Raw genomic sequence first — 14,885 nt, 5'->3', positions numbered from 1 at the left:
TTTCTACTGAACAAACTCCTCCTGCAGAGAACAATGGACTGTGGTTGCAGTTATTTTCAATGACTTTTGTAAGGTGGAAAAAAAGGCAACTTGAGGGAAAAGCACCCTTTACAATGCATGTAGCAGGCACCTGCTCTGCAGTACTTGGTACGAGGTAGGATCTCAGGGACGTGACCTTGTATTTCATTTTGGGGACTGGAGCTGCCAAGCAGCACAGTGGCAGAGGGTTTGAAAGCCTGTTACCTGCCCTGCTGGGAGGAGAAGGAAGTGCATTAACATGGAGCTGGGAACAGTTGCGCTGCTTTGCTGAGGTAGCTGAGGAAAAAGCCAACGCCGTGAACAAGTTATTACAAAGTCGGACTGAATTTATTACTCTCCGGCAATTAAAAAAAAAGGCAGAAGACAATGGCTAGACATTCTGCTGTTATTTAAGGGGCAGCAAAACTGAGTATAATACACATACATGAAGTGATAAAAACATAACCTTCAGATGCTTGCAGTCCAAAAGAAGGACAGAAACCGGAAACATCGACTTCCAGCACCTTGCCCCAGTAAACTACAGGTATTGCAGAGACCGACATAGGTATAGCAACATAAGTATCTGTAATGATTTCAATTAGCTGCTTACATAGTGACATTACTTGATTGTTTTGACAAAAACATCGAAGTGGGCTAAGCTTTCCACAAACCAAGTCACGAGTGGAACAATTCCCTTGGCACTGCATTTCTAGGACAATGCTATTGTAAAAAAAGGAAAAAAAAAACAGAAAAAATGTACAATAGTACATATACTTTTATAGTAAAACAGTATCTGAACAGATTCAGTTTTCCTTCTTTTATTAAAGCATATACAGCTTTATAAAATATAAACCTTCCAAAGGTCAAGTTCAAAAGCTTAGGAGAGGCTTTGCTAATTCTAAAGGTAACAGCCAAAATACCATTGCTCCTAGAAGTTACGTGTTTTATTTTACCTCAACAGTTTTAGCCTTGGAAGGTGAACCATGAACTTGAGTAACATGTTCTGCGTAAGCCCAGCAGCAGAACCCACCATGTCAACTGAATACTCCTCCTCTGATGGGAATGCTCTCATTCAGCCCATGTTCTATAAGTTTGATGTCCTCCAAGTCATCCTTTATAATGCTGATGAGGTGACTCAGGCCTTCTTGCTGTTGCTTCAGATGCTGCAGGAAAATAATTTAAAAACCAGCATAAGCGTAGTTCAACTTCACAGATTCCAAGTACTGTTTCTCAAAGGTGCCATGGCTGGTGGCCTTGGCACATGGAGAAGCCTGGCATAATTTCTTTGGAAGAAAGAAAACCAGCATTTTCTGCACTAATAGCCAAACTGCATAGAGGGGTTTTGTACAATCCCTCAATGCACTGTCACTGACAGCAATAAGAAGGACTTCATCAGCAAACAAGTAAAGACCCAAGACATTCTAGATACATCTCCCAAGTTAGTGCGTATCTGGCTTGAAGTACGAAGTTCAAAGAACATCCCAGAGTTCTACGCCGTAATACTTACTTGCTTGATTTCCCTTAAGAGGTCTGCATCTATGTAATAGCGCTCTTCAGCCCGCACTGCTCCAAAGTGGTTCTGCATCCTGATTTGGGACATGAGCTCATTCAGTCTGCCCTGGGAAGAGAAACAGGCTTAAATCAAATGCAACTCATTTACACCTGTCAGAGCTCCAGCATGTATCACTCCTCAAGTCACCAGGACCGGAAGCATGGCTGCTCATTCCATTTGTAATTGTGTGTGGTTTTTTTTTTTTTTTTAAGATGACATGCAAAGGGCAAGCAACTCCAATACTTCCAAGAGCTCAAAAATACCCAATTACCCATCAGTTAACCCAGCAAAGAGCGTGACACTACAGCCTAGTAACACTGCTGGACTTCTCTTGTGAAAGCTTTCCACAACAAGTATATAGGCATGGTTTGGAAAACTTACAAAATTCTCTTGTGAGGGAAAAACAGAGTTGTTGGCAAAGGTCTATTACCTACTCACCTTGAACTGCGTAGGTGCATTAAGTTCACACTGAATTGTATCTAACTGTACACGAAGCTGCTCTTCGTCCGCTTGAATGGCGTAACCGCTTTTCCTTTGGATCTCTTGCTTTATTAACACCTACGAAACAAGCATTTGAGGTTCATTAGAGAAGACTTTGCCCATCTCTTTCCCCACCAGCCTATCCACAACTCTTTTTGCCCTTCCTCCAGCATGTCTCTCATCAGATTTGTTCTGTGGTTTAGTCTGCTTCTCCGAGACCTCAGGGTAGTCCCACGATTTCTGAGTAAGCGAGAGGAAGGTTCCCAAAGTAGAAAGACACACTGCACACCTACAGCTTTCCTTGACAGCTCTGCCTGTTACTTACATCAATACCTTTTGGACGAAATCAGAATTTCTTGGTCAACACTGGACCTGCACATGATTGCCCAGATCATCCTGCCCCCCGTCAGTTTGCTTTCTGGCACTAGACCATGTGTCAGAACAAGTTATTTAGACTCTCCATGTTACCTGTAACGTTCTGTGAGAAAGCGCCATCAGTTTCCTTTTGTACTGTGCAATTTTTGCCATAGTTGTCGTTTGGTTTTTCTGCAGCTCACTGATATCTTCTGATATTATCTGCAGAAGAGACAGAGTCATCTGGAAGTTATAAGAGTTTCTGATAACAAAACACTTCAAACCTGATTTGAAGCCTTGAATTTCAAAACAGTACTCGGTCCAGCAACTTAGTGTCCTCACCAAAGGTGCTTTCAGACAGTTTTCTGCTAGACCTCCACTGTTCTGGTTTCTATTTATTTTCATTTGCAACTGGGATTTTCAGAAGGCATCAGAAAACTGGGTGCCCAAATTAAAGTCCGTGCCAGTGCAACTTAATTCAGTGGGTTTGAATTAGCCTATAACAAGACAGCAAGCTTGAACCTGAAAAAAAAAAAACCGGAATCCAAAACACACTGCTCAGTTTTTGTCCAAAAGATATAATTAAGGATTATATTAAGAAACAGCGATAACAAGTCACAGCACCACGCTCATGGTTCCATTTTCCGTTTTCAACACACAGGAGGCACGAAGGAAAGCTCATTTAACACCACATCCTTTGTCAACAGCAAGCAGTCATGATCAAGGTGAGAAAGCTTACATCTAATCGAGTTTGATGCTGTTTGGTCATCTGATCTTGGACCTTCAATCTTCTCAACAGCTCCTTGAAACCCACCATTGGCACAGGAATAAGTCTACAAGAACACAAATATTTCTTACAACACACTTTATTATATTAGACACATAGTATGGATTTATAATTACGAGCATAATCTAATATCAAGTTACAGGTGATCTTGGCCTATTGCAAATGAAGATTATACGTAAACATATCTTGTTTTGCTAAGTTCTACAGTCCTCACTACTGCTAACAACCTCTTCCTTTTTCATAAAGCAATCAGCTTAAGTTATCTGTAACCACTGGAGGGTACATCACCTTCAGCTGCAGGAATAAAGAAGAAAAACCCATAATGGTTGCAAAAAAGTCAGTCACAATAACTAGGCCATGTAATGGAGGACACCACAACTCAAAGTAATGCAAGTTAGGCTCTTTATCCTGACAACCCTTAAGCGCCTTAGTGGGTAAAGGGAGTAGACGGGCTTTTCTTGCAATCCTCACTACTTCAGCTGAGATCAGCATTTGACAAAGTTATTCTCTAAGAAGATTCTTACGAGTTACCTGAAGGGTACTACACAATGTAATATTTTTCTCCCCTCTCCAAGTCTTTTTGTAATACCTGGACAGACTATTAGACTTACTTGTCAGGATCAGGATTATCAACTTTGGCTTGCTCCCATATAATAGGATCAACACCTTAAAAAAACCAAACACACACATTTTTAGTATGGCTAGGTCTGAACAGATATCATATCTTACAGCTGTTAAGCAGAAAAATCCTAGGAAATACACAAACCCTATAAACTCTGCTAACCTGAATGACTGTTATACAAATTAGAGTTAATTAAACAAGGATAGTTCTTAAAAGTCTTGGTCCTGGACTGTGGCAGTAAGTTCAGTCCAAAAAGCTGTCAAGCACTACTTCTGGTTGAAAGCATATGGAAGGAACAACCCCTAAGTGATCAAATGGGACAAGCCATACTTCAAGGGGAAAAAGTCCTATTGTTTCCACTGTATGCTACACTTGGGTCATCTTTCCTCTTTAAGTTGCTTACTGTATAGAAAAAATAGTATTAAAAAAAAAAAACAGTAAGTAATCAAAGTAAAAAACCAGTTGGAAAAATAATCCCAGCAAGAATTATCATGGTTCCTAGCAGGATTTGTCTAAGGATTTTATCTGTTGACAGAACAGTTGCTTGTTTTGCCACGAACTGCTTTGTTAGGTAGTTGTGTAAAACAAAAGCTGTCTAATTGTACACGTACATTAATATCATGATGCAAGTTATTACCTTCTCCAAACCTGACTGCAGATCAGATCAGTATATTAAATGCACACACCTAGGTATGCTTGGAAAAAAACCCAACAGACAACACTGATAGGAAACCAATTGACTTTCTGACCAAACACACACACTCCAAAAAAAGCAAAAAAAAAAAAAAGTGCTGGTAATTTAACAATTTCAGGCCAGCTTAAAGAGGAGACTAGAACTGTCAGCTACCGTAACGTTCTCCACTGCACAACACTCCAGGTCCTTCCTCATAAAACCTCTTGTCTTTATACCAAAACTCATCTCTCGGGCTGTGACTGCTTCTCTAGAGCTAGCACTAACACCTCTTCTTGCACATCTTCCTGCTTGATTAACTCAGCTTCCTTCTCAGTCATGGACTAACAAGCTGTGCCCAACCATCGTTACACAGGCCTTATCATACACTTCCTATATTAAAGAAAGTCAACTTGCTTGTGCGCATAGCAATTACTTCTCCTAAATGCTGCAACAGTTTGAAAACTGCTGCTTGTCTTCTAATTTTTCTGCAAGAGTAGGACAAGTTATTTTTGCAATCCAGATATCATAATCTTCGCTGTGTTTTTAAACGCTATGGTCTTGCTGAACACAGTACATATTGTCTGCTGGAAACCACAGGCTGCTTTCCCTGACCCACTGCAGGGAGTTCATTCCAAGTACCACAAGCGATGCTGTGTGGACGTAGAGAATAAGCTACAATTATCCTGTGAAATAGCATGAACGGCGCTTAACTACTCTAAAACAAAGCTGTATATGTACTATCTGTGGCCGCATACACAGGCTAAGCGACCCCCCTGAACACCAGGAAGTGATTATAGGACATGATTATTCTGATATTTATTTTTTTTTTTAATTGGACAAGTTCAAGTGGCTGAATCATACAGTATAGTGTTGTGTGGCAAATTCCTGATAAATCGTAACTGTCTTGGTGGATTACATTGCACTTCAGTGGGAAAACCATCTGCGATCAAAAACCCTACAACAGCATGCCAGAATACCTTGGAAACCCTGATAGTTTCAAAAGGTGTTTTCCAGTGGGCTGACAGCTGCGTTTTTCCCAGAGACCCAAAAAAAGCCCCAGCAGAGGCCTAGCTGTGCCCCTGCGCAGCCCCAGACTACACACCGGCAGGAGGGTTCTGCAGGAGCTGTTTCACTTGTGCTGGGGAAAGTTCCGTTCTGGCCATAGAGAGGCTGACCCCCAGCTGCTGCAGGGATGATTTTATGTTGGCTTGTTCAAAGTGGGCGTAGAGGGTCGTTGCGGGAACTCTCCTCGAAGTGCCGTTGGGCGAGCGCTCAACAATGTAAATGATCACTTCCGTCCTGAGCGAGACAATATGTCGACTGTCAGAAAAAGGCCAGCAGCGTATAGAAATTAACACAATAAAGAACAACCCTAAATCAAAGTTACCACTTCTCCCAGCTGACTGTTAACTTCCTTTAGCTGAGATATAAAGTACAAGTAAATCAAGGGTTTAACATAGCAAGGCAGAAAGAGGAAAGCTGTAAATACTCTACAAAATGACATTGTCCCCACAAGTTTTAACAACCGTATTATATGGCGATACTAGCACTACATTAGGAATAATCTAAAACCTTTGGCTGCGGGAAAGTAGGAAGCAGAAATGTCAGCGTGCTGAAGTACTTCAGGCAGACTAGCCTGAAGGCCCCAAACAAGTCAAAGCAGACAGCACTGTGACGTAACACACGCAGAACAAGCTGGCTCAGCTAACCTCAGGAAGAGCTTTCCCACCGAAACAAACATTTGCGATATGGAACACTGCGAAGACCCTATTACTAAACACCCCAAGTGCATAGTGCCCTTCCACCTTACACATGACCAAGTGAAGAATACCTCACAGCTCCTAAAATACTAGGTATTTATCCCACCGTCATGGTAAGCATCCTCATCTCCATTTTTTGCTATTGAGAAGGGTTTGGAGAAACCTATTTCCTGACCTTGAGCTGAGGTCCTCAGCTGTGCACTCCAGCAAAAGCAAGTAACATACACAGGAAAGATACAGGGCTGAACGCCTTCAGAAAAAGCAACACAAAGGAACGAAAGACATAAAATCAGACTCGGGATGAACGGATATAAAATCAAAGAGAAAGGGAGACAGAGTAGACTAAGCACCAACCCTTTATAACATGCAATACCGGATAAAAAGCCAAAACTGCATAAAGTTCACATACTGGTCATCTGGCATCGTTTTAACACCTTCTACGTTGACAGTGAGGGTCTGGTTTCCTCCCAGAATTTTGTGTAGCGATTCTACGAGCTGCTGCTGCTGGCTTCGTATATCTATTTCTTTTCTATTAAAGACCAAGACCACGAGGCCATCTTCATCTTTGTTGTTGGGCATTAAACTGTAACCCACAGCCTGCAAATGAACAAACAAGAACTGGGGATATATTACTTAGCAAAAGCATACCCATGTGGCATTAAGGGTAGGGGCTAAACCCCTCAATTTTTAGAGTAACTAGTTCAAAAGTCAAGTTACAACATGTTCAGAAATGCAGAAACATAAAATTAATCCCCCTTTAAAATGTGCTCTCACAAGACCACCAGTAGAGTAGCTTTTGAAACAGTTCAGACTTTTACAAAAAGTTGGTAAGTATCCATTCCCCATCTTAAAAAGAAAAAAAAAAAGCAGCCATGGATTGGGAGACTTTTTCTGAGTCGCAAAAGGAACCAGAGGACCAGACTTTAATACAGAAAAATTACCAGAGTTCCAGAAGAGTTTTACAACATTACATTTCCAGATGTCTGAATGAAAAACAGTTACTGACATAACCTAATTAAAGATAAGCCAACTGAAAGCCTTTATTGATTTCTTAGCATTTACCTACTGTAGATCTGGGCAGTTTGCCTGGCAGCCCAAGTCAAAACACGGACATGGAGTATTTCTGCTAGCTAAGACATGCATTAAGTAAGATTATCACACAAGAGTTTGGGACAGACAATTTTCCTTGTGTCAGCAAGTGTCATAGTTTCTTTGTACAATTGCTTATAAAATTGGTGTTATCTTTAATCTTGCTGTGATAAAGCTGTAGTAAGGTTAGATGTTTAATTCAACATCATAATGTAATACAGCAACACTCACTGTCGTCTGTGCTAGGTAACAGCGTGCCTTCCCCGTTTCAAAAAACCCCTGTCAGCTCCAGTGTAAACTCCACGTGACTTGTGAGAAAGACCTAAACTGTTAACTCATCGTAAGCAAAAGCAGAGCGGCAGTTTTCATCTTGTCTTTCTGATGAGCTGTCGCACCAATGTATCACCAGTGACATACTGGACGGTGCGTGCTTTTCAAGGGTGACTTGCGCCATTCCCCTTGTGCAAGTTCAGCTGAAGAGAGAAATGAGTTGGGGGTGTGCCCAAGAGCGTGGTCTTGGTCAGCAGCAGATAGTTCCCTGCGATGGCGAGCCTCACAGAATCAGCCTTCTTTAGTAGGACCGTTCTGTCATGAGGCACAACAGTAACAGCTGAGGAAGAACTCAGTTCTGTAAGGACAGAGTCTGAGGGAAACCTCATCTTTTTAAGGAAAGAAACTTCACAGTTACCGGTATTACACCTGTCCCCAATTCCTTCTGAGGCTTCAAAAGAAAAAACACACCCCCAAACAAACCAACCTCCACACAATCACCTACTGTTTTCTAAGAGCATCCCTTTCATCTTCATAGCTGTGAAAGAGTCCCATACTGCGGGGAAAGACTTGCCAGTACATAGAAGACTACATCTCATTATGTGTAAAGTAGTACGAACGCCACACATGCATGATTCCTCTGGTATTTGTGTTTGAAAAGAAGAAATCTTTCAAGACTCCTTTATGAAATGAAATATTTTCAAACTATTGGATTTTTTACTTTGTAAAGAAGCATAGTTTTCTGGGTTCTGCATGCTTCTCGTTTGTTCTAGAGCTAGAATTGTGTTCAAGTGGATTCCTTGAACACCTGCGAAACCCTTCAGGTAATGCTTTGTCCTTATCCTACGTCTCATTACAGAGGCAATAAACCAAATGTGCTTATTATGACGCTTTGCTCCCATACCTGTGCTATCGACTTCTCTGCTAATTTTCTTAGGCATCCACCATTGCTAGCATATATTGAACTTTTCTGTATTTCACTTAAGGTACACGAATTCATAATGACATTAGTAATACTCAAGTCATAGGGACAAAAGTAAACCTAGCATGTGGTGTTGTCTAACTTGAATGGAAAACTTCTCCTTTTGGTAAGTGAATCTCTAAAACCATTTCAGGCAACAACTTACATGTGAGTAAGCTTTCAGGTGCATTATCAACAAAATATTCAAGGTAACATCTAAAAAGGTAATACAACAGAAGCCAAACATTTCTTATGCAGGCGCTCAGTTGCTGCCAAGATTTTACAGAAAGTGTCACAATGTGCACAAACAAACCTAGTCTTAATTAGGTATTAACCTACATTCAGGTTAGAAAGTTTGCGCTTCAAAGAATCAGCCTGGGAAAGAAGGGTATCACCGCGCCTAACCCAAATCCACTTTCAAGTCTGAAGCTTAGCACAGGGGCTCTGAGCATCCTGATCTAGTTGAAGATGTCCCTGCTCATGGCAGCAGGGTTGGACTAGATGACCCTTAAAGGTCCCTTCCCACCCAAACCGTTCTATGATTCTATTAAGAAAGTCAGCAAGCGCAAGATTTGCAGAATATTTGACATCAGAAGCAAGATGTGGGATTGCTGACGATATCATACAAGGAATGGAGTCAGCTTTAGCACTGGCAAGGATAAAGGCACAAGAAAGCTTAAGGCTGGTGTATTTAAAAAGCTATGCATGGGACAGGTTCATAGAGGGTTTTTCTAATGTAGGCAAAGCAATGGAGAAAGACCCTGAAGTTCTTATTCCAGATGTTAACAGTTTCTTTCAGATGCGAAGGTTATTTTAAACAGATTCTCTAATATTGTAACCTAAACAAACACATGTTAAAATTTATTTCCAGAAATCTGCTCCAATCACACATGCACTAATCTGAACGCTATCATAGAAAAAGGTTAGTTTCATGATCCACATATGCACTCAATCTCATACCTCACAGCACTCAGATTTCCAGCACCTGTAGATCTTCAAACCTTTCAATTAGCATGCATCAGAATTGTGTACGTTACCTGGAAAGATACTCTTAACGGTAACAAAATCTGATTTAACACTCATGAGACACTCTGACACTCAGCAAGCAGAGTAGCTGCTTCAGAACTGTTTGTGGGTAGTTGAAAAATTCCATACCTTAAACCTGCAAAAGGGGTTTTCCTGTGTGAACTCCACTGGAGCAATGTTATTGTTGAAGTACCCTTTGCCTGTTCCCCAGAAGGCCTGAAGCTGGTTCCATTTTGCCAAAATAGCATCTCTCTCATCTCCTAAGAGTGTCGGAGCCGAGAGGGCACTGGCTGTATTGATGAGCTGGTTTGACTGGGCAGGTGTCTGAGCAGGCTGGCTGAACAAGCCACTTCCTAATGCTGTGTTGGATGAAGAAAAAAAAATTAACTCCTTTACCAACCAGGACAGACTCGCTCGCTAACATGTACTATCTGCATACCACTTGTATCACTTCTTCTCACATTTTGAGAAGAAAAATAAATGCACAGAATAAATAAATAAATCAAAATCAGATAATGTTTTTCAAAAGTGTCTTTTTACTCCCAACCTTCATCAGCAACAGAAGTTCCTGAATGCCCAGTTCGAAGAAAAGATTTTTTCTTTTTTCTTTAAATAAGAGGTCTATGTTGTCCCATGACATCATCTAGCACCTTCAACATCCAAATCTGAAGGGCAGATTTGTCGGTACAAATTCAGTGGACTGAGAGCCTACAGCTGGTCATTATCCAACTCACATTTAAAGGGAACTCAACACTGTTTTCCTCTCCTTGCTAGTATTGCTGTGACTGCCAACATCAATTCTGCGAGTACTCTTTCTACCACTGCCAAACCAAAGGGGTAAATATTGTTGTCAGAAACTCAAGGGTGAAGCTCAGAAACTTGCCTGAGCTCTAGTTTAAGAAAAAGGCAAGTACTGCACATGTAGGCATTTCAAAAGCCACATTTCTGCAACTTCTCCACCAATCAAGAAATTAAGTGTAACAGCCTCCTTTTATAATATACTTCTGTCCCGCTACTTGTGCGTCTGTTGCAGCCTTATGCTTTGGTTGCTAAGGAAGGGGCAAACCAAGAGAAGACCATACTTACTGGTCTGTTGCTGCTGGGTACCGAAGCCTCCAAAGCCTAGCCCAGTTCCCAACCCACTACCCAAGCCAGTTCCAGTTCCTGTGCCAAAACTAGTACCAAATCCAAAGCCTTTGTTCTGGGTAGCACCAAAGAGTCCTGTGGAAATAAGCAAAAAATTATTGACTTAGAGGAGAATAGTACCTGTGAAACACAGAACGTGACTGTGAAGGGCTGTGCCCTACTGTTCGTTCTAAAGCAAACGCTTTCAGACTTGTGCTGTCTTACCGCTGGTGCCTGTATTGGTGGGAGCAGAAAAACTAAATGTTGGTCCCGCAGTGGTGGTAGTTGTCCCAAATCCTCCAAACGCACCTAACAAACAAAGTTTGTAAGTAAGGTAGACAGCACATTGTGAGCGGCAGCTGTAAGTAACATGACAATAAACTGCACGCTTCAAAGGGTGTTATGAGAAGAGATGTTGACAGATGGATGTATGATGTTACAAGCATGTAGTTCACACTGATCATGGGTATCGAATTCATTGTCCAAGGAAACGGGGGAGAAAACATGAACCAGAAAGCCAATACATCTACGGTGCGTCAAAAAAGCATACAAAGAAGCGGCAGTTAACTAATATCCTGTTCCTTTACCAGCAGCATGTGCTTTCCTTAGTAACAGACACAACTAATAATAGTATTTCTTAGATTCACTCTCAGGGATATGTCTAGTCAATGTCATTGCTAAAGTATTTAATAAACTACCTCATGTTTTGTGAGCTTTTTCAACACTCCTAACTTCTTAAGAGCAAAAATAGAAACGAATCGAGCAAAGCCTGAGGCTAGGACACGCACAATTCCTGTGCCTACGTGGGAACGCCAGGACAGCGACTTCTTTCTACCAACAGGTGAAATTCTACAAAGGTGGGGTTTTTTTTTCAGGCGTAGTTTCCCCTGTCATCCCAATTAAATCTCATTTGGAGGTTTGACCACTATCAGCAGAAGACAGAGGCAATAGCTATCAGCCTTCCACATTTTTTCAGGAAAACTAATCACTGGCTACCAGACGGAGTCCTGAGTGAGGGCCTGAGCTCCACTGTGCCAGAGAAAGCCCCAAGAAACCCATCTTCCCATTTGCCCCCTTAGAAGAGGTGCCCCGATACAAGGCGGCTGTGCTGAGACAGGTGCTACCGTACCCCAATGCACCACCGGCCCAAGGTGCAGCCTGTGGCCTCCTGACTAGCCCTGGAGAATCGAGTCTCTCCATTTCAAACTGCTTTTACATCCACTCAAATGAAGAAAGATGGTCTGCTACAAAGGTTTTGTCAAAAAGATGCTGCCACTGCTAACTCACATGTCAATAGCCAAAACCGGCACCTCTCTTCAGACCTACTATACTTACCACCCTCTAGTATACAGACAAAATAAATAGCTTAGACCAAAGTTGACAGGCAATCACATTTTATTTTCATTCGGCAAACATCTTAATGCGGGCAGGTATAAAAAGTTGGTCCCTGGAACATTCAAGTTTCAGTCCTACCAGCCAGTGAGAAACCCTAAGTGGGAGGACCATCAGATGACACAATTTTTAGGTGGTTTTGTACTCGCAGCAATTTAGTCATCCTTTCTTGAGAAAAAGATCTAAGAGTGCAAACCGCTAAACAAAATTAAGTATCCAGGTTCTCTTTTGGAGTAGTCCAAATTCAGCTAAAGAAATACAGTCCGACAGCATTCATACCAAATAAAAACAAAATCAGAACCCTCGAGTGCATGAAACAGGTAAGAGTACGCTAACACAGGGAGCAATGACACTGTGGAATGAATGTAATTCCTATACGAACAGCGGCAACGAGACCCCATGGGCTAATTCTACACAAGTAAAAGCATTAGAAATCCATAGACTTAAGCATTTTTATATGAAGACGTTTCACTTCAAATTGTATCAGCTGATCGCTTAGAACTGATGGAACTAAGTGAGGCCATGAACGGTTTTCTTAATCAATACCCAGCGCACACATCACGCAGAAGACCCTCCCAGCAACATAGAGAATCTCTTAACGAGAGCCTGGGATGTGTGCTATTTCCGGGTGCAGAACGGCGTTTAGGAAACTGCGATCACAGCGAGGGCTGTTTATTTTGTGCTGATCGTATAAAATTTGTTTCTCCACAGAAACTATTGAGGTGTAGTGCGTTCACAACAGCCAACGGAAGGCCAATGAGGAGACGCAGGGGAAGATGAAAAACATGACTGCAGTAGTCCAAGAATCTCATGTCAGGAAACATGGCGTTAGGGACCAGCTCTGCAACTGTTCGTGACTGTCTGCATCTGAACGGAAAATTCGTGTTGCCCTTTTGCTAGGTAATCGAGGCTCAATTTTAGACTGGGTCAGACTGGTAGGTTACCACAATTCATTTCCATTTCAGAGGCTGAGTATTTGCTGCATGGTTATTTTTCCACAACAGCTATTTCTTGAGAATTGAATAGGCAAAAAAGCCCTACAAGGCTATGGTTCTCAAACCCATTCCACTTTCAGAGCTTCTATCTCCAGTCTTCACTGGATATGCAGATTAGTACTAAATATAGATTCTCAGCTGGGAATGTAATTCTTGGACCTCTGCTATTAACATTTATTACAGAACAAGTATTTATGTATTATCTACCTGCACTTGCCAGACTGTTACCAAAATTGAATGGTGGAGTTGAGGTAGTGGAAACACCGAAATTCCCAATATTAAAATTCACTGCAGGATTAGCAGTTAATCCGAAACCCCCAAAATTAAACCCACTGGCGGTAGAGTTTGTAGTTTCAAGCCCACCAAATCCTGACAAGCGGGAAGCAGAAAAAGAGCAAGGTAACATTAGTTCTAAGTAAAAGGTAGGTTCAGAAAAGAAAAGCTAAAGTATTTTTCCACCACCACGGACAAGATAGGCATAGTTAAAAACAAGAGTAAGATATTAACTGGCATTAAACATGATTTGACTGAACACAAGGACAGTTAAAAGCTTCCGTTTAACCCACTCTCCCTACATCACTGTTTTAAGGGTGTTATTTTTTCAACTATACTGCATATAAAGCAGCTAACATTCTTCTAATCTTATTTCAAAGCTACACATGAAAATATCCATGTGAATATTCAAAGTTCCCGTTAAGAGTCATTTTTAGCCTCCTAAGATTGCTCGATACCACTGAATCTGTACTAGTATAACTGATTGTAGCATAATTATTTCCTAAGCTATCAGGAAGGCAAGAATAAACTATCTTCATGCTAATACCACACCCACATATGAGCAGCAATAGCAGAATAATCACAAAATACAACTCCAGCAGCTGCGGTACCACGCATGCCTCAAAGACTCCAGGGCAGACTTATTCAAGCTACATTCACAAAATCTGTCCTCTCCAGCATTTGCTGGTGCCTTACCTGATACATCCAGGTTTTTCAGTGCTAAGAAAGATGGGCTAATACAGCGACTCCCCTGTTCCTGCCCCAGGAGGAGCTGAGAACAGGTTCATACTAGACAAGACAGACAGACAACGAGAAGTCCCAGGGTGTGATCCCAGAATTCCCTCCAATATTGGTCTGTGAGCACAATAAACACAGTGACAGTGTACAAGCTGTACAGGGTTATCTTTTACTTTAAGATGAGGCCAGAAAATCTGTGTGTCAGAGTGAAAGATCACGCAGCATAGCCCAGGCTAACTGCAGTGAGGATGAGCCCTGTCCAAAGGACTTACTCACAGTGTCTACTCTCAGACCCAACAAAGAATCATTTAACTAAGCGAGAGTAAGGAAGGCTCTGGCTTACCTTTCACCAAAACTGACACTCAATTGACAGCAGCAAAACAGAGGACAAAAGGCTTTCGTCCTTTACACATTAAGCGCTTTTACACTGCTCAGAAATTAACTTCCAAGAGCACCTCACCCATAAAAGATCACTACTTGCAATCAGAAGTAATGATCCGAGTGACCTGGCAGCATTAACCAGGTACCACCGTGCATCATCACATCACATGTGCCCTAAGAGCAACCCACTCTTCATTCGGCAGGTCCCGACACGGCCCCACCACCACTGTGCAGCAGCTGTTTGTGCGGGAGGAAGAAAGAAACCCAACAAAACCCGGCCGGTATGGTGGGGACAGCGTTTGACCAAAGGCGGGCGGGAAGAAGCACCGGGGAACCTCGCAACTCACCGGCTCCACCGAGAAAAGGCGAGAGGAAACGTCCACACCCGG

The 14,885-nt window shown here is 41.9% G+C and overlaps 1 protein-coding gene across 1 annotated transcript; it reads right to left on the bottom strand.

Annotated features, from left to right (window-relative positions):
- Window positions 1-559: 559 nt before the first annotated feature.
- Window positions 560-13,584, bottom strand: NUP54 (nucleoporin 54kDa). Its single transcript, XM_010295448.1, is given in 14 exon segments — window positions 560-1,181; window positions 1,526-1,636; window positions 2,009-2,128; window positions 2,519-2,626; window positions 3,144-3,237; window positions 3,803-3,857; window positions 5,589-5,785; window positions 6,656-6,843; window positions 9,722-9,951; window positions 10,609-10,616; window positions 10,675-10,813; window positions 10,943-11,026; window positions 13,312-13,533; window positions 13,536-13,584. Coding segments are annotated over 14 exon segments (1,734 nt in total). The 3' UTR covers window positions 560-1,052.
- Window positions 13,585-14,885: the final 1,301 nt, after the last annotated feature.

This window comes from Phaethon lepturus, unplaced genomic scaffold (assembly GCF_000687285.1).
Source record: "Phaethon lepturus isolate BGI_N335 unplaced genomic scaffold, ASM68728v1 scaffold57360, whole genome shotgun sequence".
In the NCBI taxonomy this organism is placed as follows: domain Eukaryota; kingdom Metazoa; phylum Chordata; class Aves; order Phaethontiformes; family Phaethontidae; genus Phaethon; species Phaethon lepturus.
Note: the sequence above shows the minus strand (reverse complement) of the source record. Positions and strands in the feature narration are given on the sequence as shown.